Source organism: Nelusetta ayraudi, unplaced genomic scaffold (assembly GCF_046127955.1).
Source record: "Nelusetta ayraudi isolate G7.1 ecotype Tasmania unplaced genomic scaffold, CSIRO-AGI_Nayr_v1 ptg000087l, whole genome shotgun sequence".
In the NCBI taxonomy this organism is placed as follows: domain Eukaryota; kingdom Metazoa; phylum Chordata; class Actinopteri; order Tetraodontiformes; family Monacanthidae; genus Nelusetta; species Nelusetta ayraudi.
Window position 1 is genome coordinate 205,001 of NW_027466137.1, and position 24,153 is coordinate 229,153.

At 49.5% G+C, this 24,153-nt stretch overlaps 1 protein-coding gene across 1 annotated transcript in view; it reads right to left on the minus strand.

Moving 5' to 3' along the window:
- Positions 1-1,348: 1,348 nt before the first annotated feature.
- The window catches only part of agmo (alkylglycerol monooxygenase), a 32,706-nt gene continuing 9,901 nt past the window's right edge, over positions 1,349-24,153 (minus strand). The window contains exons 4-13 of the mRNA XM_076045802.1: positions 19,869-19,972; positions 19,623-19,718; positions 17,502-17,568; positions 17,142-17,207; positions 16,609-16,688; positions 16,059-16,193; positions 14,266-14,382; positions 10,896-10,978; positions 10,663-10,768; positions 1,349-1,546 (exon numbers count right to left, since the gene is read on the minus strand). Of these exons, the coding sequence (XP_075901917.1) occupies positions 1,466-1,546; positions 10,663-10,768; positions 10,896-10,978; positions 14,266-14,382; positions 16,059-16,193; positions 16,609-16,688; positions 17,142-17,207; positions 17,502-17,568; positions 19,623-19,718; positions 19,869-19,972 (935 nt within the window). The 3' untranslated portion in view covers positions 1,349-1,465. The remainder of the gene's footprint in view (positions 1,547-10,662; positions 10,769-10,895; positions 10,979-14,265; positions 14,383-16,058; positions 16,194-16,608; positions 16,689-17,141; positions 17,208-17,501; positions 17,569-19,622; positions 19,719-19,868; positions 19,973-24,153) is intronic.

The window sequence follows — 24,153 nt, forward strand, 5'->3', positions numbered from 1 at the left end:
TAAGCCAATAATTAATTTAATTTGACAATAAGTTAAGTCAACATGTAAGTTTTACCTTTAGAGTAACATACAGAAAAGTGAAAGATATTAATCCGCATGACAAACGCCAAGCGAGCTTCAGTCGTACTGAGCCGCAACGTAGAGCCAAGAAGTGCCGGTGGAAATGCGCTTCTGGGCTGGAAGTAGCTCGCGATGCTAGCCATGGAGCGAGTGCTATCTGCTAATTCCTGGTGGGAAAGCCCCACCCACAGCCAACTGAATGCAAAAAGACAGAAAACTGCGGTCATTGTTTTTCCTTTTACGATGACAAAAGGGAAAAGACAAAGACACAACGTACGTCATATTTGGATTTACTTATTTATTTTTCAATTTTGGCACTCCTTTGATTCCATAGCCAGCTGCGTACAGGTGGAGGCGCTACTTATAACGAGGAAATCCAACTGTTTAAAATACAACTTCACACACTTCACACCAACTACCAGAGAGAAGCAAAGCACCGTCGTTTCTGGACGCAACGGCAGCCGTTTGAATTTGAGGCTTCAACTGAATGAATTATTTTCAAACTCCCGTCGTTCATTTGTCAACAGCAACAACTAAATATTTTCTCCCGAGCCAAGCATCAGTGAAGTGTAACGGCCGACAACACCGCCATCTGCTGGCCACAGTCGGCCAGTGCCCCTCTCTCTCTCTCTCTCTCTCTCTCTCTCTCTCTCTCTCTCTCTCTCTCTCTCTTCTCCTACCATGTTTCTCAGTTCGCAACCATTCACAACCATTGACGTGTTCCCTTCTGTCATAAGTCGTTTACTGTAAAACCTTCCTCATCGACTAGTCATGTGTTCTAGACTCTCTCTCTCTCTCTCTCTCTCTCTCTCTCTCTCTCTCTCTCTCTCTCTCTCTCTCTCTCTCTCTCTCTCTCTCTCTCTCTCTCTCTCTCTCTCTCTCTCTCTAAATAAGCAGCAGAATCAAGACGTTTTCATTGGAGGATGAATCAGAATGTTTGCTCTGATTGGCAGCAGCTGTTCAGTTTCACAGCTCAATCAACAGAAAAGATTAATAAGGTTATTCATGTTATTCATGTTATTCACCCACGAGCTCGGGAAGCAGCGGGTGTTACAAAAAAACGATTTTAAGTCAATTGTTAGTAGTATAGTTTAGTATAAGTTATTGTTTTGTTAGTGTCTTGTGAAAAACACAGAGCTTCTGCTTCTGCAGACGCTCTGCCACAAATTGAGAAGGAAGAAGATGATGATGTTTTTCCAAATATGGTTTTTTTCAGCGTTCACTCCTCCTCTGTGATAAATGAGAGAGCAAAAAAAACTCTTTGTGCGCTGATCGAGACGCCAGCCGACACTCAAGTCAGGCTGAAACGTCCCTAAACTGTCCCGTTAAATGTGACGCCAGATGTTCCAGGGGTTTCTGTCAGTCTGAAGGATGGTCACAGTGCTCGACCAATCACAGGGCGGCCTCAGTCGATCCTCTTCTTGACGCCCAGCAGCTGAGTGAAGCTCTGCAGTGCCCAGAAGAGCAGAGAGAGGGAGACAAAGGCCTGCACAAGAGAGAGAGAGACACACACACACACACACACACACACACACACACACACACACACACACACACACACACACACACACACACACATTAACGTTGACAGTGTCTATACACGCAGTCTTTACACACTGGTCCTTTAAAGCTGACTTTAAAATAAAGTTTTTACCACAACTTTGTGGTGATAATTGTGCAATAATAATGGAGCGACTACACTATGAGTCCACTAACAAGACGAAAGTGATCTTTTATAAAGATTTCAACAACAACTGCAGCCAATGAAGACAAAAAGCGACTCGGGAACGGAGCGAAAACACAATGAAGACGTTTCTCTCAAAGTCTGTACGCCCTGACCGGTTCACAGAGGTCACTGTTCTCAGCCACCTCCACACTCTCACAGTGTGTGTGTGTGTGTGTGTGTGTGTGTGCGCGCGCGCTCTGGCTCATAAAATGCATCCTACATCTGAGCCTGAGCCAAAAGCAGGCCGCCGTCCATCAGAGGGAAAACGGCCTGATGGGAAAAAAAGGCAACATTCTGAGAAAGCGAGGGTGCGACGCAGAGTACGGGAAGAAGAAAATATACATATATATATATATATATATATATATATATATATATATATATATGTATGTGTGCTGTTTGCATTTAGAATTTTTTTTTTTTTCTGGTTGAATAAAAAAATGTTTAGTAAGTGAAAGTCTGAATTGAAGAGAAATAAATTGTTTCTTTTCAAACAAACTGAGCTTTCTGTCGATTCAAAACTGTTTTTTAGTAAATTGGAGGCTTGCATTTTCCTCCACGTTTTACAATGTTGTACTTTTGATTTAACACTCATTTTAAATGCATCGCTAATACTATCAATAATACAGTATTGCTACTTATAGGATTACTTAAAGTATCAATTAAAGTCTCTCCTGTCCATCAAAACATTACGTGGTGGTCGGTTCTCTCGGTTCTCTCGGTTCTCTTGGTTCTCTTGGTTCTCTTTCACATCCTTTCAAAGTTCTCTCTTGTGTCAAAGGGACTAAACTGCAGATTTAAACGCCCGACTCAGATTTAGGATCTGCAGGTTTTCTCCAGTTGGACCTTAACGGTCTGATTTCTTTTTTAGGGAGGGGGCGCTGCCCCGGCCCACGGACCGGGACCGGGACCGGGACCGGGACCGGGTCCGAGACGTCGGCGGGGACCCTCGCAAATCACAAGTCCCTCAAAGCAAACGACAGCAGAGGAGAACGGAGGGAAATCCATGTGGGAGAGATCACGGCGCTGGAGAGGAAGTCCGTTTCATCGTCTGCAAATAAGCACGGCGAGGGCCCGACTGCAAAGTGGAGATCTCAGCGGCTCCACTCACTCACTCACTCACTCACTCCTTCTCTCAGACATGTGGTTCTGCTCTCCAAGTGTCGCAGTGCAGCACAGAGTTTGGATCTGCGGCAAGGCCGGCGCCCTGGCCCGGACCGTCGCCGCTGCTGAAGCTGGAAACTCCTCACAGTGTTTCCACCCTGCACTTCATCTGCTTCTGCTTCTGCTTCTGCTCAGAACATCCACCTCAGGTAATCGACCCCTTTGTGACGTCACAGTGGGCACTGCTGCCTGCTCCAGGTCAGTTAAGCGCACCTCCAACTGGAGCTGGAGATCCAACAAAGCGTCAGTGTTTAGCAGGAGGCTGCAAACAGAGGGCTAAATATGCTGCTTTCATGATATCTAGAAGTTTTGTTTTTTGTTTTTTTTTTGTTTTTTTTTGGGGGGGGGCGGTAAATAATCCTGCTGATGATCCAAAACAGCTTCAGTTTGATCTGTCCGTCACGATGACTTTTTATTTTCTTCTTCTCATCGCATCCAATGAAAAGAAATCAATTCATTTTCTTGCGACGTTCACATTTATTGTATTGAGTATTGAGTAAGTAAAAGAAAAGAAAAATAGATGAATTATTAATTAATTAAATCTATTGCTCCTTAATAAGTGACAATAATTGAATTGATTTCACTGTTATAAGGAGACGATTCTGAAAGCGTTGCCGTATAAGTTTTTAGCTTTAAAACGTTTAAAATGAAAATCAGATGAAATATAATTATAATTAATTATTCAACCAAAGTGGCTGTGAGAAAACTAAAAATAAATCTTGAACGCTAATTAGACATTTATTTAATCATTTGTACGAGAGGCTTCCAAAAGCTTAACAATAGTTTCATATCCAGATACCAAAGGCATCTTAAAATTTAAAAAAAAAAAAAAGAAAAAAGAAAAATATAAAAAAATAAAATGCCGAGTAGTTGCCGTTTAGGAACAGGGAAGAAAAGACAAATTGAGGATGACAGTTTAACACGCACTTCTAAATCAGCCTGACAGGAACTAAACCGGAGGATCAAGTGGAGGGAAAAAAAAAAAAGAATTTCCACAACAACCAATCACAGCTCTGACACATGCGTGTCCGCACTGAACTGCAACACAGCACGGTTAGAAAAAAAACAACTGATTGTGAGCGACTGTGGGAGCCGGGTGGTGAGAGCGTCCGAGTTAACGTCCAGCATTGATTGGACGGAAAACAAGGTGGGACAAGACGGCTGCTGTCAGCGGCCTGATGGACGAGCGGCAGCAGCAGCAGCAGCGGCAGAGGCAGCGGCAGCGGCAGCGGCAGCAGCAGCAGCGGCAATAGCAGCAGCAGCAGCAGCAGCAGTAGCAGTAGTAGCAGCAGCAGCAGCAGCAGCAGCAGCAGAGGCAGCGGCAGCAGCAGCGGCAGTAGCAGCAGCAGCAGCAGCGGCAGCAGCAGCAGCAGCAGCAGCAGCAGCGGCAATAGCAGCAGCAGCAGCGGCAGCAGCAGCAGCAGCAGCAGCAGCGGCAGTAGCAGCAGCAGCAGCAGCAGCAGCAGCAGCAGCAGCAGCGTTTCCACGACTCCATCTGGCTGCCGACCGTCCGTTCCGGCAACGGAAAAAAACACTCTTCAAAGAGTGTGCGTTGATAGCTTTTAAATAGACACACACACACACACACACACACACACACACACACACACACACACACACACACACACACACTCACACACACACACACACACACACACACACAGTGGACAATCGAAGAGTTGTTCCTGATTCACTGTAATGACTTTCAGGTATTGTTTTTTGTTTTTTTTAAAGATGGGATGATAACAAATTCAGTCTACAACTTCCATGATCAATCATGTTTTTTTTTCCCTCATGTCCTGGACTACATTCACTCGCCCGGAACAGGGATGTGAGGAAAGCCAAGCGGCGGCGCTGAGAGGAGCGAAAACTGTCTGATATCAATAAATCAGAATCCTGTTGCTTCCAGAAAGACTGCAGGCCGTCTCGTGAACTTGCAATCAGCTTCCCTCCGGGGGGGGGGGGGGGGGGGGGGGGAGGGGGGAGGCGGGCAGAAGACAGACACTGAGGCTTTTCTCTGCTCCAAAACGCTTGGCTACGGGACGTCACCTTTGTTAAACTCCGCCCACCACTGTCGCTCGCACCAATGGGAAGCGCCGCTGCTACTGTGAGGGAATGGTGTCCCGGCTCAGAATGTTTTCTGCCGGCTCTTTCATAGACGGACGTGCAAAAACGAAAAAGAATAAAAAAAAAAATAAAAAAAAAGCGACAGATTTGAAAAAGGTTCTGTTTTTTTTTGGAGTCCCGAACACGACGCAGGAGGACATTCTTCTCATCGTTCCCGCCCGGACACGTTGCTGTGTGTGTGTGTGTGTGTGTGAGGATTCCGTGGACCAAAACAACCCCCCCCCCCCCCCAGGACGGTTTGACCGTGGGCCAGCAGGGCCATGACAGCTGGAGCTCCAACAAAAGGCTGCAAGATGAAAACTTTTCCAAGCCGCTTTGTTTTTGTTTGTTTGTTTTGTTTTGTTTTGTTTTGAATTAACTGTCGTTTACAAACTTCTTTTGTTATTTTCCGTCTGAAAGACTCGGAATGGCGCACCTGTTAACGCAGCGAGGAAACCAAGCGGACCGGATCAGAACCAACGGAATGAATGGAAATGGTCCGACGGCATCGAGTGCTCCATGGGACCTGAACCCAAACTCTGCTTCTGCTGCTTCCTCCCCCCCCTCCTTCCTCTCTTCCTCTTCCTCCCGCCCAGCAGACTTTCCCTCCCGCCGACACCCCTCCCCCCCTCCCCCCCACCCAGTATGATGTCATCCTCCGCAGTTTCCACCGCTGAAAACAATCCTGCTGCTGCTCCCCCCCCCCCCCAAAAAAAAAAAAAAAAAAAATCCAATTCAATCGAACAGCGACCCAAACAAAGAGACGGCGGCCGACCTTTTCACCTCTGGAATTGGGCGAAGGGAAAGGAAAAAACGCAGAGCTGCCGCTGGGTTTCTGTCTGGGACGGCCAGACACTGCTTGGTTCCTCTAATCTTTTTTTTTTTTTTTTTTCTTTTTCATGTTTTTCAGAGTCAGCTGACGAGGGGAAGGTTTAAAAAGAAAAAGCACCGGCGTGCCGCCGAGTGATCCCTTTTGTGTTGGACGTGAACTCGATAATATTGTCATGACCCGCAGCAGCGGAGAAGCTTCTGACACACGCCTGTGGAAAACACTGACGGCGGAAAGTCTGAGAGGGCGTGAAAAGAGCCAAGGCGAGCTTGGGTTTTTTCTTTTTAGGAGCCGAATCGTAAGGAACAAAAGTCTTCTTTGGTTTCGGACTTCTCTGAGCTCCTTTATCGTTTCACTGATGAGGCCAGTCACACATATTCAATGGAGAGCTTCGCTCCAGAACATTTCAAGGATAAGAGTTAAAATTCAAAACGGTGTAAATTAGCCTTGTGTTTGCAACCTCCTGCTAACACAGAGACTTTGTCGGACCTTGGAAATGTTTTTGGGGAAAAGCGCCTTGGTTTGGAGGAGTCAACACAGCCTGGCTGGCCGGTGTGGTCACCGACCTGAGAAGTGGCACCACCCTCCGTGAGGTCACGAAGGGTATGATAAATGTCCGGAGCCGTGAGTTTTAGCACAGACTTCCTGCCGACAGGACTGAGACGATGACTACTGCTGGGAAACAATCAGCTGCTGATTTCTCTTTTTCTTCTTTTTTTTTCCCTCAAACTGTTCCTTTTCCCCAGGACTTCTGGAACCGATCCAGTGGATTTTGGGAAGACATCCCATCTGACACATCAGGTTAACGGCGCACAGAGACCAAACCTGACAACAACAACAGCAAAAAGCTGCTGATTCCATTGGCCTGCGTGCGTTCAGCTCGCTGGACGGCAGCTGGTTCTGGTTCTGGTTCTGGTTCTGGTTCTGGTTCATCACCGCAAACAGAATCTTGCAGCTCTTCTGCTCCCGTGTCTGTGTGTGGATTTACACGCACAGCAAACACACAAACAGCCTCATTCAGACTAACCGAGGCTCCGCAACATTGAACGGGCAGCAACAACGGTGAAGAAGGTAGAAACATCGTCCTCGACAACGCATGAGGAAATTTAAAAAAAAAAAAAAAAAAAAAGGAGCTGCTGCTCCGCCCGCGGAGCCTGCTGGTGGTTGTTGTCGGGGTCCATCAGTGTGTTTTTTTCCACCAAAGCCAAAAGCATAAGCAGCTGCCAGGAGATGTTGGAGTTGATTAGGCTAACAGTTATTGTTGGCCCTCTGGACTCAGCAGACACAAACAGCTGCACCTTGGCTGCTTAGGACAGCTGGAAGAAATAAAATAAAACCATAACCACACAGAGTTGCAAAAAGCATGAATAATGTATGAGGAACAATTATTATTAACATCTGGCATCTGCTACCATCCAAGATGACATAAGACATTTCCGATACAAGAACAGACAAGCACAGCTCTGTTCCCTCGTGTATCTGTGTGTGTGTGTGTGTGTGTGTGTGTGTGTGTTTGTGTGTGTGTGTGTGTTTGTGCGTGCACGCCTCATTATTTTAAAAAAAAGTTTAAAAAAAACTGTGGTAACAAAAGAAACAAAACATTTGAAATAACAACAGTCACTTCCAGTCTGCTGCTGATGTATTTAAAAAAAAACACACAACAGGGTTGTTCTGACTTCCTATTGGTCGGTAAACACTTCCTATTGGTCGTGTTTACCGACTGAATCCAAGTCATCGTGTTTGTCGACTTCTCGGAAGACGAGCGCTAACGTTCACGACAGCTACTTGGTGCGGCGTCGTTGTTCTTCACCCTCCCCAAGCATCAACAGTCAGAAATGTGTTGTACACAACGCAGCCACTGGAGGGCACCAGACCACAGCTCGGCCTTTGTTACGGTCCGGCGAACGCTAGCCTGCCACGCTGTTTGCAATCGCAAAGTCTGTAAAAGCTCTCCTAAAAAGTTTCACCACTTGACTCAACGCTGCCCCCTCATGGTTTTGAAAGGCGCTGCTGCCTGTGGACACAACCAGGAAAATAAGATAGCACGGAAAACAACCCAGTTAGAGTGCAGGGCAGCACGTGGCTACACCATTTCAGGTGTTTGTTTCTTTTTTTGTACGTAAAGCCAAACATAAATGTGTTTGAGGTACTGGAAAAAACCCAGAATTGCTGCTGCTTTCAGTTCTGGAGTGTGAAACGGCTCAAACCCTCTCACATGTAAGCCTCAGTCCGTGGCCGCAGCGGGATGCCTGGCTGGCCGGTCTGCTGGTGGTTCTGGACGTGTTTTCAGCTCTGGCCAGTCCCCCCCCCCCACCTCGCCTGCCTCCTCCTCCTCCTGGTTTCCAGGTCAAGACTGCAGCTTTACAAGGGAAATCTCCAGAGTGGCTATAAATACCGGTGCTGCCTTTAGGGGCGCAGTACATCACACCGCCGGGTTCCACGTGCCGCAAAAAAAGCCCAACTCCTTTTTGTTTTTTTGGGTGGGGGTTCCCCCCCTTTTTGTAGTTGCACCCGCGACCCCGACACCGCCACCAGAACCAGCTTTTCCTCCTGCTAACTGGGCCCTCCCACCGGCTCTGAACACAATTATAGCGAGCGTGCCCCCAAACTCCCCCCACCGCCATCGCCACCCCATTCCCCCAATTCAAGTGACTGTTAATTGATTGGCTCAACTTCAAATACCCCGGCCAAACAAAGAAGCGGGCGTTCAAGGCGGTTTGGGAGGGGTTTTCTTTTTCCTCTTAAGTGGAGTTTTGTGCAGATACGTCAGGGAACCACTCGGCGTAAATCATGTGGCTACTTTTTTTTTTTTTTTTTTTTTTTTTTGCTCAATGAGCGCCACCACCTGCAAAGGAGATTCAGCTAAAGCTGCTCCAACCCGATCTGGTTGGGTCGCCCTTCGGTCCACACGACGCGACGGACGGCTTGGAGGAAACTGCGCTTCCTTCCTCTCGGCTTTGTTTCTGTTTTGTTTTTGCGGTGAGAAACAATAAAGTTTGGAAGTCGTCTTTTTCGAAGCACCTGAGCAAAGCAGATGTGTCGTTGGGCAATGCTGATGAAACCCCCCCCCCCCGAAAAAAAAAAAACCACTCGGCCCTCACGTGCAAATCTCATCAGCCGGCTCTAGTTAGCGACAGACGGCGTAATTGGTTCCAGAAGAGCTACTCTCTCACTCACAACGGCAAAGTGCGGCGAGGGCGGGCTGAAATGTGGAGAGGGGAGAGGGTGGAGGTGGGAGTGAATGGGAGGGGGGCGCAAAGGAGGGGCGAGTAATGAGAGGTCAGTCGCCATCGACAGCCGAGCTGCCAGAGCCAGAAAGGAACGCCAATTTTATGGTCAATTGGGCGACACATCTGGACTCGTAGATCACAGGACCGCAGGGCTGGACGTAGCGGCGGGCGGGCACACACACACACACACACACACGCACACACACGCACACACACGCACACACACGCTGTCAAACACGATGCTGTCAGGGCGTCTTGGGAGGATTTTCAGACACTTTCTTCCCAGAAGTAAAGAGTCACATCATCTGCGTAGAGTAACAGCCCTCCACGTTTCCATTTGTTTACGGTTACATTAATGCCGCACGGCTGCAGCGCGGGCCGATCCTCGAGAAGGTATAAATTGAAGCTAAGATTTGGCCGCAGACGCTGTGCGGACCGACAGGCTCGGCAGTGTTCTGGCTTTAAAAAACTGCCCAAAAGTGAAATAACGAAGAAGGCGTCGAGCGCCGTAAACTTTTGTGTTTCATGCACAAATTGGCTCAAAATGTTGAAATGGGGAGAGCAGCAGCCAGGAAGCCAAACTGTAAAAGATCGAATGGTTCCCATTAAATTATGTTACCTATAAAGAGAATTATTTCACTTGTGGGGAAAAGTAATCACAAGCTTTCATGGCAGCTAATTCAGGAAGACATGAAGTCCTTTTAACCCAAATTCCCATTGTCTGGGGGGGGGGGGCACTCAGGTGTAAACACATAGCTCCACTGTCCAAGTCATTTATTCACATCAAAACCACCAGCCAACCAACAACAACACGATTGCCTTGTGTGAGCATCTGTGAATTTGTTTGCTGCTAACCAGTGATGTAACAGTAATGTAACCTCCACTATGCACACACAATCACCCTGGTGGTTATTTGGAGGCAAACCTCCCTTCCAGTCCAGACTGCCCAACGTGACCTTAAAAAAAAAAACGCCATGAAAAATCTATTTTTGGAAGATTAACGTTTTTTTGAATAGGGAGGTAAAGTTGCATTAAAGCAACATAAATTAGAACGAGAGCTGTCGATGTTAACGCGGCGTTAACAACGCGTTAACTCAAACTCCTTTTAACGGCACTCATTTTTCTGATGGGCGATCAACGCCGGAGCTCACTTCCTCTGGGCGTCCTTGTTAACCGATGGCGTCATTCACGCCAAACGCGAAGCGAACCGCGAGCGATCTGCGTCAAGCTGGACAGGAAGTCACTCAAAGAAACATGAGAGAATCCGGCTAGTTTTCAAAATAAAATACCGCGATTGACAAATGCGATCGTGGCTTTTGTTTTTGGAATGTTCAAAAGAAAATAAAAATAGAATATTTCCACAAAGGAATTATTATAAAGGAATCAATTGATTTTGGATTAATCGCGAGTTAACTCAGGACACTATGCAGCCCTAAATCGAAAATTATATTATATTACATTCATATCTTGAAATGGATAAAAATACCCCCCCCACACACCCTCCTTTTCTGACGTGACATAAGGAATCACGCAGTGGTTGACTTTACCTCGGTGGGAACGGCCAGCGATGGCAGCAGCGGCGTCATGTGACCCAGCCTGTGCATCATCATCATGGCGACGCAGCGGAGGAACTCCAGGATGGCGGCGCTCGGCCTGGAAATGCAGGGCATTGCAACTTCAAACCTTCTACAGCCCGCTGAAGAGGCGGAGCAGCGGCCCACGCCGATGTTTCTTTTCACAACCACACCGATTCAGTAGGCCGGGACACATCTCTGCTCACCTCTGGTCCATGATGTGTCCGAGTGCAGTGAGGGTCAGCAGGATGTAGCCGCTCATCCCCAGGATGGTCAGCTGGGACAGCATCTACCACCAACACAACCAGTGAGGAAGACATACATCAGGGTTGGAAAAAGCTGAAATAACACAGCGGCGGGATGAGTTATGACCGGCGAGAGAGAGAGAGAGAGAGAGAGAGAGAGAGAGAGAGAGAGAGCGAGCGAGAGCGAGAGCGGCCGTTCCAACTGTTTACTTGGCGCGGCCAATCAAAACACGTCTGGCCTTCCATGAGAAGAGCTCTGGCACGCCGCCATCCCGAGGCAGACGCCACCACTGGCCAAAAACCTCCACTCCCTCTCCCTCTCCCTTTCCTCCTCCACCTCCTCCTCCTCCTCCTCCTCCTCCAGCTCCCTCCAATCAACCCATCACAGCTCTTGATTTTGGGATCGGACGGCAGCAGAAGAAGCAAACAAGTCTCAGAAGAACCGACAGAGCCAAAACAAGTAACATCGGAGCAGGAATCCCAGGAAGATTCCACGCTGGCTTTTTTTCCCGAAAGCCGTTCTGGGATGCGAACACACGCAAGACGGACAAATAAAGAAAGAAAACTATGTGGAGGAGAACGTGATGTACGGCCTCGGCCCGAGGGCAGCAGCTGGAGCCCCCCGGTGGTCTCCCGAGGACGGCGTGGGCCGCCAGCTCGGCCTCTAAATTTCTCCGACACTCCAAACGCTCCAGAAGTTGGACAGCCAGATCTCACTGGCTGCTCCCGGACCGGGCCGGACAAACCCAGAAGGTCCATATATAGTCAGACGTAAAAAAAAAAATAAAAAATAAACCCGTCAACAGGATGCAATAAAGTTGTCCATCTTTATGTTTATCCCATCCAAAAAAAAAGCCCCCGACCCGCTCGATAAGAAGCGAAGGGTCCTAGCCGTCGCATGGGAACTGACTGGGATGAGTCAAACTGGGAAGTCTGGCGGACGTCCATCCGTCAACGGAAACCAGACTGTCAGGGAGCATTAAAGCTGAGACGCGACCGCGCCGCTCAGAGGCTTCGGAGGCTGTTTTTCCTCTGGAGGCGTCATTATTCCCAATCAAAGGTCATGTGAATGCATCTGCTCTCAACAAAACAAGCTAAAACTCCAAATCTAGGAAACCTCCAGCAGGTGGAGCCACAGAGGCAATTTTAAGGTGACGAAGTCAACATGTCTCCCCTCCCGAGTGCAAACCTTTAATGCGACGCCCTGTCACAAAGTGCAAACCCAACAGCAGGGGGCAGTGATGAGAGCGTTCACATCTGCTGGCAGTGGCCGCAGCATGGTGTTGTTCTTTGGTCCCAGGGGACGATTAGCGCCGTGTTTGGCTCATTACCACCGCTGTTGCTTTAACAGCGTCGGCAAAAAGAACCCGACACAGCAGCGGGCAAATTAGCCAGACGTGTTTTATTAGCGATAATCTGTCAGAAGTTGTCACGTCAAGGCAAAGCGGAACATGACAAAATAGTAAAAATAAATAAAGAAATAAAGTGCTCAAGGTTTGTGTTTGCTTTTCTTTGAAGAATTCCGGCCATTTGATTGGATCAATGGCGCACGGATGAACGTGCGTGTAGTTTTGTGACACTTTGGTACTGCAGTAAACATTTTCATTTTGCATATGAATGACACTTTATGAAATATATTTGTAACATTTTTGCTGAAAATTGTACGGATGCAGTGAATCTAGAAGTGTACTTGTGCTGGAAATGTACAAACGTTGCAAGGTGGTGGTGCAGCGCCCTCTCTGGTGGAAACATGCAGGCGCGAGAAGGTGGTAAAATAAAATTGATTTTGCCATCGAGGCTGTTGACCCCGGAAATATCACAGTTTCTCTGTGGGGGGGGGGGGCAGCAGATATGATTGATTGGGTCATGATGATGTGTTAGCACGTCGCTCATGCAGCTGCACAAAAACAACAAACGAAGAAGAAGAAGAAGAAGAAGAAGAAGAAGAAGGAGGAGGAGAAGAAGGAGGAGGAGCCAAACAAAGGTGGCCGAGCTGGACCCAGTGGGACTCAACCTGCAGGCTCCCAGGTCAGAGTCCAGGTCTCGACTCGTCACGCACGCCGCCACACACCTGGACTTTGTGGCCGTTTGCCGAGCGACAGGCAATCTCACACGGAATCTCCTGCATATCAGATGCACTTTACCATAAATTCTGTCGCCCACACTCTGTTGTTGTGCTTGAAGTTGTAAATGATGTCTGAGGACAGAGTCCAGTGTGCGTTTCTGCCGGGCTTGTAAAAGGTGCCGAAGGTCTCGTCACATGAGATTTTAACGACTGACCGGTGCTCCTCTTTCCTGCTGACACCGTCCTGCTGATGAAACCCCCCCTGACGATGACATCATTGGAGAGTTCCCGGCCTCGTTAGCGGAGAAACCGAGTTTACGCGACTCGGAATTAGCCGCGGCGCACATAAACTGTCCGGCAGGGGTGCCATCAATTGTCAGGAGAACATGTGGGAGTGAATACACAACAAGGGCCTGCACATGATTGATAGCCGGGCTTCGGCGCTGGCTTTGTTATTTTCCTTCCAAGTCCTGATTGCTGCATCCTGAAGGCTATTTGGGTTGGGAAGCTGCTCTGCTCCACAATTAGGGCGTTTGTATTCTCTGCCGGACCACCGGCTGGAGTTTCGTTTTTGCCGAGAGGTAGGCCTGGACTGTGGACAGGATATGATCGTGTGTGTGTGTGTGTGTGTGTGTGTGTGTGTGTGTGTGTGTGTGTGTGTGTGTGTGTGTGTAGCAAAGGTAGCCGTCACAAAAAGACAGACTGGCCCTTTTTATGTGGGAATTTCAGCAGAAGCTGGGCGTGACGCGGCGTTCCTGGCTAACCAGAGCTGCTCTTTGAAAAAAACAAAACAAATCAAAAAAAAAAAAAAAAAAAAAAAACAGCGGCATCCAAAGATAACTCAAGCAGTTTCCTGGTGGAGGCGGGGTTGGAGGATTGAGGGTGCTCCTCTGGCTGTCGGAGTGGAAAATAAAAGACAAAAGTTGTTCTAAAGGGGAACGCTGATCAGTCATCCTGACAGGATCCCAAGTCCTGCTGCTCTCTTCCCTGCCCGGATAAGTAGAGGACAGCCAGGCAGCCACAACAAACTGGACATAATTTGGGGGGGGGGGTAACGTTGGACGGAGTCTCAACCTAAAATTAGCATCCCCCAACCACCACCTTGCCAGAGTTAATGCGTGGGATCAGAGGAGCGGCGCTGCGGCCGAGTCGTCACCGTCCTCCTCCACAGCTTCAGAGCTCAGACAACCGCTCGACGGTCGAGAGAGAGAGAGAGAGAGAGAGCGAGAGAGAGAGAGAAAGGTCAGAGTGAGATTGACAACGCACCTCCTTGTTTTCAAACAGGTCGTGATACATCCGCAACACCAACAGGAAATGCAGGATCACGTAGAGCTGCAGAGACATGGGCCAGCTGGGATTGTGAGGCAACTCCGCCCCCGTCACCTGCACGTGGGAAACATGAGAAACATGTTCAGCTCCTGCTCCTCAGCATGTTGTCTTCTGAAGGGCCAGGGATTGTCAAGATGGATTGAGGGCTGAAAAGAGCGTTCTGTTGGTTGTCAAAGCAAGTCCAGAGCTGGGTGTGTTTGCATCGTTTGGTTCCACACTTGACAGAAAGAATCACACGTACCGAGCAGACGGACCAGACTGCAACATCCACGCTGACACACACACACACACACACACACACTGTTCACACTGCAACATCCACTTTTCACAAGTCAGCAGTGACTTCCAGTTTGTGTCACAGGCGAGCCTCGACTGTGGCACCGCCTCGTTCTCTTCAGAAGAAACTGGTTCGACCAACAAAATGGAGTTTTTCAACGTGGCTTGTCCGATTCAGCCGCCACGAAAAAAAAAAGAAGCTATCCTTCCACAAACAGCAGCTCCTGCTCCAAGTCGCTGGTGTAGGAATTTCTACCTTACACCAGCCATTAGCTAACGCTCATTAGCCGCGCCGCAGGAAAACAAAGTTTTGGTGCTGCTCAGATTCTTGGGAGCAAACAGCTGCTGCCATCGACTGTCAGCCGGACTCTACGGGGAAGATTTAGGGCGGAGATTAAGAAGAAGTAAATCATGAGATCAAGCGATGATGTGAGTGTTTCATTAAAAAAAAAGAGCGCAGAGACACAATGCGGCCCATTCAGAGTGGCTCTGTGTTTATTTCCTTCCGTCACATAGAAAAAAAAAAAAAGGAGCTTTTGTTTTTGCAGCTCCTGCCGGAGCAGCTCGCCGAGGGCGAGTTTGTTGCTCTCCATCAGCGGAGTCCACGGGCGGAGCCGCTTCCAGCAAACACATCGGAACATATGAGTCCCTCTGTAAGAATTCCCTGAGTCACTGCGTTGGCCCCAGCGATTCCTCTCAACAATACGTAATTAGGCCGGGGGCCTCGGTGTTGAAACCTTTCGGGGGAGGGAAAACAGGAAAAGAAAAAAAAAAAAACACACACACACCGACTGAATCTTCGGAATGCCCAAGGAAGCGGAGGAGCGGCGGCAACATTTATCGTCCTCCGCCGAGGCCGAAGGTGTTTTCCAGCGGCTCTGCTTCTTCTCACCCGCTCACTCTCTCCGCCGGGCTCAGCTCCACCCATCTACCCTGAGCTGCAGCAGCCACCCGGCGACGAGCCTTTCAAGATATTTCAGTCAAACTCCACATTTAAAGTAAAGTCACCCTGTCGGGTTCGAGGGGGCCGCTTTTAATTGTGGAGTCAGAAAAAAGAGGTGTGGGGGGGGTGGGGGGGGGTGGCTGGATGTGTGTGACACCATCAGTGTTATTTCAAAGCTAACACACACACACACACACACACACACACACACACACACACACACACACACACACACACACACACACACGTTTGCACTGGGCTGCACGCGGTTTTGATCCTGCAGATGTCGGTTAAAGGCGACGAACTTGAACTCATTGTGTCGCAGCTACAAAGGCGGCGCAGCTTCTATTTGATGTGGCGCTTTCTTGTAAAAACTGGGAGAATATGTGAATCCCGCCTCCACAAATTCTCAGAGTCACTTGGGAGTCACTTGTGGTTGAGAAGCCAAAGTGTTTTGTTGGGGTTCTTGGGTTTTTGTGTGTGTGTGTGTGTGTTTTTTTTAAATACCAACCTTGGGGTTTTTGTCATGGTCACCCAGTCGAGATTTACCAGGTCTCCAACTCGGGCCGTAGAAGAAAGCGGCCAGTTTGTGGCTGATTGTTTTGTAGATCCTGGACTTTTTCCACAGGTAACGATAGTAGTGCAGCTGGAAGAGGAAAGGCCAAAGGTCAAACAGAAAACTGTTGCCAAACTAATGAAATATTTCAATAATTCTAATGTTCTTGTCTGTTGTCATCTCATATTTCCTTTCTTAAAGTAAAAACCAAAATTAAAAACAAAACATAGAGATCAAAAAAAGAGGCAGACGGAGGGACAGACGGAGGGACAGACGGAGGGGCAGACGGACAGACGGAGGGACGGACGGAGGGACAGACGGACGGAGGGACAGACGGAGGGACAGACGGACAGACGGAGGGACAGACAGACGGAGGGACAGACGGACAGACGGATGGACAGACGGACAGACGGAGGGACAGACGGACGGAGGGACAGACGGACGGGCAGACGGACAGACAGACGGATGGACAGACGGACGGGCAGCGGGTCACGACAAGACTCACCTGCACATACAGAACCTCGAAGGTCCTGATGGGGAAGACCAGGCCGTAGATGACCTTGTCCGACTCTTCAGCAAACGTTCCTGCCACAAACACAACAAACACAAACCAAGGTGCCATCAAGCCGCCCGCTCTCAAGGAGGTTCAACACATCTCTCTCCGTCCAAGCAGTCCCAGGGGAGAAACCTGGCTGTATTTCTGCTTCCTGTGCTTCCTCCTCCAAACCTTGGACAGACTTCTGCTCCGTTTGGTCCACGGAAGCAGGAAGAAGTTAAAAGTGGAAAAATGGGGGAAACTTTAAGCCATTTGTTCCTGCCAGGAGTTGGCAGGCCAAGCAGTCAAGTCGTTTCACTGTTTTGGTGGTGAAGTGTTTAATGACGTCATTTCAATGATCCCCCCCCCCACCCCATACCCTCACTTCCTGTCTGGCTCTGTCCAATGGCAGCAGATTTGTTAGCCTTTGTTCCAAATGTGACCACAAACCCTGCAACCTCTGGGAGGAATCATGTGACTCCTGGATCAGCTGCTTCACTCACCAAACAGTCGGTCCCATACGATCAGAATTCCCCCGTAATTCTTGTCGATGCAGTATTTGTTCCTCCCTGTTGAAACGAGACTTGGTGAGACGACATTCTGGCTGATTTAGGAGCAAATCTGTCTCTTTTTTCACCCCGACAGATTCCTCCTCCTCCTCCTCCTCCTCCTCCTCCCCCTCCTCCTCCTCCTCCTCCTCCTCCACCTCCTCCCTGTATTCATCTCTTTTCTTTTCTTTTTCCTTCCACAACTGGGTTCCACCACTCAACAAAACAAAGACATGAGCCATAAAAACAACAGAGCCGTCGTCGTTATTCCAGCCTCCCCAACTTCTCTCAATGATTGATCCCGTCTGATCTCACCGTGATGGACTCTGTGATGTTTGGGGGTGTTGAGAATCCACTCCAGAGGTCCAAGGTCTCTGATCAGCTGAAACACACGCGGCTTGAAAGGTTAAAATGCAAACGTCACCTCATCAGACACCGTCACAGATCAACTGCACGTGGCAGTGACGCGGCTGAGTCCCAGTGTCGCCAGCGTTGATCTCAGGAGTGGTTTTTGGACCGTGTGACGGACGGACTTGCACATTAAAGGCAGATAATCTCCTGCTGCAGAGTCCCAGGCTCTTTATTTTGCTGTTTATCCACAACGCTACAGTGCCACGGTGGCATTGAACCCGAAGATGGCCACGGCTGCAGCGGCGGCTCGGCAGGTTTAATCTAAAATAAATAACCTGTAGCCTTAACCCCGAGTGAAGCCTCCACACACCCCAGGATCTAAACTGGGTCCGTTCATGGCATTGACCCCACGAATCAAACCAGTCCGACAAACAGTCTAAATCCCCTGCACGTTGTCAGCATCAAGCGGTCTACAGGAGCACAATGACCCTTGACCTGTAAAAATGAAGACTCGAAATTATTGATGGCTTAGAGGTTGTTTTTTTTTGCCAAACTTGAAGTCATTTAATTAATATTTTCCTATGGAATCACATTCAAAATCAAAAGAGCGATGAACACCAACACGTGGAAAACACCGTACTTCCTCTTTTACCCTCGCCGGGATCTCTAAAGACACAACTCCAAAGTCCTCCCCGCCGGCCCGAAGGTGTCAACAAGGTTCCCTCGAATGAAAATGGCTCCGACTGACACGTTGACGACGACGCTCAGCAGAACTCAGAGCCATAAAGCTGCAGGTGCGTTGTTGGACAGACGTCCCAGCACAGATGCACCCGCCAGCCGTTTTGCGTTTATTCTGCGCCGCAGTTCCCTCGTTGGGCCACAAGTTGACGGAGGCTGCCGGGATTCAACCCGCGGCTAATTATTTTTGCGCTAATTGTTTCGCGTCTGGCAGTCAAGCGTGAGAGTTTTCATCTCTAGTGAAAGTAAGGGAAGGGGGGGTGAGGAGGGGGGGGGGGGGTGAAAGCTTCAGAACGGCTCTCTGCGCCCCCCGCCCCCCCCCCCTGCTCTGAGGCTACAGTGACTTGTGCCGCTAATAAATTTACATGACATCAAAAAAAAAAAAAAAAAGGCCCCATAAAGAAGCCGTAAATCACAGGGGAATAAAGGCGACTATTACGAGTGTTTTCACTAATAGTGAGGCACTCTTGAAGACAGAGGGCGGTCCCGACGCACTCCTCCACTTCTGAACGTCACCGAGGTCGTGAAAGTGATACAGGCCGAGAGAGAGAGAGAGAGAGAGAGAGAGAGACGTTCCGCTTCTGTTTGGAATATTTCGTCAAATCTCATTATTTTTTATTGAACGCAGGTTCCAGCGCGACGCTGCGCCTACAAAGGGCTGGACTGTAGCAGGGACGGATTAGCACTGGCACCGGCAGAAAGGCTTTTTTTTTTTAACGGCCCTTATTTCCCTTCTCCCCCCTGCCACCCCCCCCACCACCACCACCCTCTCCACATTAGAGTCTCAAAGTGGCCGCAGTTAAAAAGTCAATGGGGAAAGACTTGAATCCAGAATCCAGGAGAGTTTTTTTTTTCTTTTTTTTTTTGAAGTCCAACAAAATTTCATCATCAACCTTCCAGCAGATAAAATCAAACGGCTCGCCTTCTTTCCCTTTTATTTATATTTGTGCTGAATCTGGGGCAGAAGCTTATCTGAACAAACAGGTGAAAAGTCAGTGTCCCCTGGATTACACAGCGGCGGTTCAAGGATGATTGGTGAATCATTGCGTTTTTAAATGTCCAGTGAGTAGAATCTGCTCGGATTTATGGTTTTTATATCGGTAAAAGTTTAACAAACCACCTATAAATACATTAATAAACATACCTGCATTCTAACCTTAGCTTTTCCTAGCAAGTTAGCTGCCATCTTGCCCTGACATTTTTCAAGGAAGCCCACCTGACAGTGCCCTAAATGTGAAACGCACGGTCAGGCGGGCTTCCTTAAAAACTTTACACGCTGAACCTTTAAATTCTCAGATAGCCGTAACCAAACCGGATGTGGAGGATCGATTGGACACATGTATTTACTTCTGTGTGGATCCAGAACTGGTAGAGCAGGTTCAGCTGTATGTGGACAGCGAAGATGGCGGGCGGAGCCACCAGAGCCAGAGGCAGGTAGTAGACCTGGAGGAGGGGGCGTGGGGGTGGGGGTGGGGGGGAGAGACAGGAAGTTGGCGGAGTCAGTTCCAGATTTCCAAGAATACCTTATGGAACAGCAGTAGGTGGAAAAACCTTCTCCCACCGTCCCCTCTGATCAATGTGAGGCCTCCTTACCCAGGCGGTGAACTGCTGGGTGAGGGACTGCCGCAGGGCCGTGGACAGGTTGTAGTACTCTGAGCTGTGGTGGACCTGGTGAGCGGCCCAGAGCACCGACACCTCTGGAGAAGACCATGAGAGCATTTGAAAACACCCATTGTCATCGCTGCCTTTGAGACTTTACATTGACTTTGAGTCCAATCATTTTTCATTCAACGATCGACTTGACAATAAATGGAAGCCTCATACCGATTTTTTTTTTTTTATGTATTTTTAATTGTTACCGGTATCATCGTTGAGAACAAACGTGGAAAGGGGAGGTGCTACAAAAAAAACGGGACAAGTGTGGGATAAGCGACTTGGGAGAAAATCATTTACGAAGGGGGCGTGGTTTTGCCCTGGCTCTCCACTCGCTTGGTTCCGGCTCCACTCGGTACGGCACGGCTCGGTAGGGACGTTCAACGCCGTCCAAACAGAAAAAGAATGCAGACGCCCAAACAATGACTTGGGTCTCAGAGCCGTTTATTATTAGACAAGAATATCCGCACCGCTGAGGTGCACGCAGAACTAACTGGCTAAATGTTTACCGACGCCATTCAGCGGCTGTACTTTGAAAATAGCCTTAAAAATAAAGCTTCCGGTTTGGAGCTCCTTACTTTGCTCCCAACTAACCAATGGGCAAAAAAAAAAAGGTAAAAAAAATAAATTAAAAAAAAGCCGAAAACGAGAGCGGACCAGGCGACGAGTTGCCCCCCCGCCCAGCACCTCGCTAGCAAAAGCCCCCCCACCCCCCTTCAACTGACCACGCTGGAGTCCACAATCAAACGCTCAACTGCAATCAAAAGGGGGAGGATCTCCAAGAGAAGGTCCAGGAGGTGCAACGTTCGTACAGAAGGCATACCAGAATCCTTCCTGGGAGGAGCCTTTGGCCCCCGACGCTTTGCCCCGCCCTCCGACCGTGGACAGGGCGCCCAGGCCGCCTGTCCAGAGGAGGCAGGACGGCGCGGCCCCCCGACCGTTCATCGCCTGCATCCACCACTTCCAGGCCAAGCAACCAATCCTGCAGCTCGCTCGTGAAAGAGGCTCCCTGGCCTTCAGGGGGCAAGGAGATTCACATCTACCCAGACGACAGCGCCGAGGTGTCCGAGAGGAGTCCAGAGCCGCCCCCCCCCAACCCCTCCCCGAAAAAAAGCAGAGCTGAGGAGAGCGGGATGCCAGACCTCGAAAGCTCGCATAGCCTGGAAGGATGCAGGAGGAAAATCGATTTTATGATTTTCCTTTTTTTAACATCGTCTTGACTAAAAAAAAAAAAATCAGATTCTGATTTAAAATCTATTTATCGCACAGCCCAGGTTCAACACGGTGCCGATCAGTCAGGTGCAAAGTGTTCGGTCAAGAGTTGGTCCACACACACACACACACACACACACACACACACACACAGCAGAGGACATGAAGTGCAAAATCTTTTTTACGAGTCCACATCTTATCAGAGGTTATCAGAGGTCGGCGCCTCCTTCATCTGCTGCAGATCCCACTGCAGCCGAGTCACCATCACCTGCTGATTCAAGACCCATGACTCGTGGCCTCTCCTTGAACCCCGACACGTTACGTTCCACCTCCTCCTTTGGGGAAGGGGCAGCCGAGTGATTTATCTCCCTCTGGCCACCTCCCCAGGTGAGAGAGCAGAGGAGGAGGAGGAGGAGTGGGGGGGGGGGGGGTTGTTCTTAGGCGCCGCTGCAGCTGCTCAGCTTCCCTCCCTCCTCGTCCCCTCCCTCTCTCCCACCCGCCGTCCCAGCGCTCCAGTTGACATTCCTCCGCTGTGTTGTGATACTTGCTACATTAATATCTGTGTTACACTTTGGGTTTAACATCCAAAGGGAGCTGCGCTCGTTAACTTTTCCGGACCACCCGGTCCGTCCGCTCCCGGAGTTCTTGGCGCTTTCACTCCAGGTCCACTACTGGCTCCTGCAGCCATCCGGGTGGAGAACAGTCAAACATTAACAGCCACTGTGTTTCACATCTGATGTGAAAAGTGGCCTCAGCGTGTGGACGATACGCGACTTCCACCGGTGAACCCAACGAGTCTTTGGGGTCATCTGAACATTTGGGGTTTTTTTTCAAAGTTCGGTGACACAAAATCTGGATAGAACTTAAAAAGATGAGTTTCTTACAGCAACAGAACCACCTGCTGTCCTGAGCGGTCGGTTTCCCTCTCTGAGGATTCACCAGAGCAACGTTAGCACGAGCTAACAACTTGGAAAGTAGAGAAATACTCCTTGTACCGACTACCAAATCATAAAAAACAACCGTGTTCTGGCACCGACTGGGTCACCGAGGCCTTTTGATTCCTGACGGAGCAAAAAAGAAATAAAAATGTCACTTTTTTTTGGTTTGTTTTGTTTTTTAACAAAGATTTAAAACTGTGATTGAAAGATTTTTGGCTGTAAAAGACTACAATTATGAGACTTGGTTGCTTTATCTCATTCCTCCTCCTCCTCCTCCTCCTCCTCCTCCTCCTCCTCCTCTTTATGAACCTAGGAGTCGAGGACCTGGGAGGCAGTGGTGAAGGCCGACGGGTCAAACGCTGGCCGCACCTGAACAAACACGCTCGGCTGAAAAAGTGAAGGTGTGAGCGCTGTGAGAAGGAGCCGTCTGGACTCCCGCTCCAATTCTTCATGAGTTTCAAGGTTTCAAGGTTGGGCCGTTCTCGAGGGTGGGTTGGTGGGTGGGGAGGGGGGGGGGGGGGGGCTACTGCTTCCGAGCACAGTGTCACACCTCGCCGATTCAGACGGGTTATTGCTGGACGTCACCGGGTGTCAGAGAAGAAATGTCACCGGGAGTTTTCAAGCGTTGGACGGGGGTCATTTGGATGCAGCTGAAAATGGAAGCAACCCTGGATTCATTTCCACCCCCTTCGACACAGCTGACAGTCTGAGGGGGAGGAAGGAGGGAGGGAGAGAAGGAGGGAGAGAAGGAGGGAGAGAAGGAGAGAGAGAAGGAGAGAAGGAGAGAGAGAAGGAGAGAGAGAAGGAGGAAAATCTGCAGCAGAGAAGCGCGAGAAGGGGAGAAAAAACAGAGGAAGGAAAAAACATTGATGGTATTTCTCCCCCTGGTGAACCAAAGGGGGGGGGGGGGTTCAGAGATGAACTGTCCCGCTAAGAGACATGTTGAGGAGGATAATCCAGCCTTTGTTCACTTCCAGCCGCCTGGATCTCGCAGCCTCCCCGTCCCCCCCGTCCCCCCTCCTTCCCCAACGGACTCGGCGTTGGCCGGCGCCGCGGCCGAGGGCGGCCCAAGATTGATGCCGCTTGTCATTCGGTAGGAAGTCGGAAATGCTCGGCTGCGCCGCTCGCCCGCGTCCTCGTCTCTCTCAGACTCGGCGGGACGCTGCGTAGTTTGGCAGCGTCTACTTGCTGGCGGGGGGCTTCGGGGGGGGGGGTTAATGTTGAGAACCGGTGCTTCGGAGTCCCCCCCCGGCCTCCCGGCAAAGAGGGCGGAGCTTCCAGTCTCACTGGGTGGGCGTGAGGCTTCAAACTGGACCCCAACAATTCCCGCTCGTTGGGAAAAGGAGGAATGGACTCCCACCCCTCCTCACATAAGCCCCGCCCACTCCCAGCCATCCCCTTTCTTGGGCTCACATTCTGACTGGAGACTTGAAAGCAGTTTCAAGGTTCATTATTATTATTATTATTATTATTATTATTATTATTATCATCCTCCTGATGGAATCTACAAATCTCCAGCTGGTTCCCTTCCATCTTATTCACTGCTGGGTAACTAAAGAGCGTTTCACCGCTGCCATCATCACCAGGTGTGAGTCACTCCCTCCTGGAAAGATGAGGGGAAGCAGAAGATGTTTTAAATTCATTTCTTTGCCACCCACTCCCCCCACTCTGTTGGATCTGGATGGAGCTAAAATACCCTAAAAATAATGGGAGAGTGAGTCAAAAGTCATTAAAGGGACAACCCCCCCCCCCCCGATAAGTAGACAGTACAATAACACACTTTGATGTGTAACAGAGTTGGGAAGAAAAGCAGGCCTCGCCGCACTGAGCCGGGAGGGGACAGGAGGGAAACATTTTTCTGGGCAGCCGGCTGACGTCACTGTTCCAAATGATGGTGTTGAATTATATATGCTGACACGTAATCAAGGCCCGGCCGTCAAAACTGGTTTGGGCCAATCGGCCAAGTTACGGGAGTGCGAGTTCCGTCTCCGAGCCCGTCAGGAGCCGCGCTTACACACTCACTCACGCACTTGTTTACACACCGAGAGGCCTGCGGGAGAGTGCCGACCAGCGTC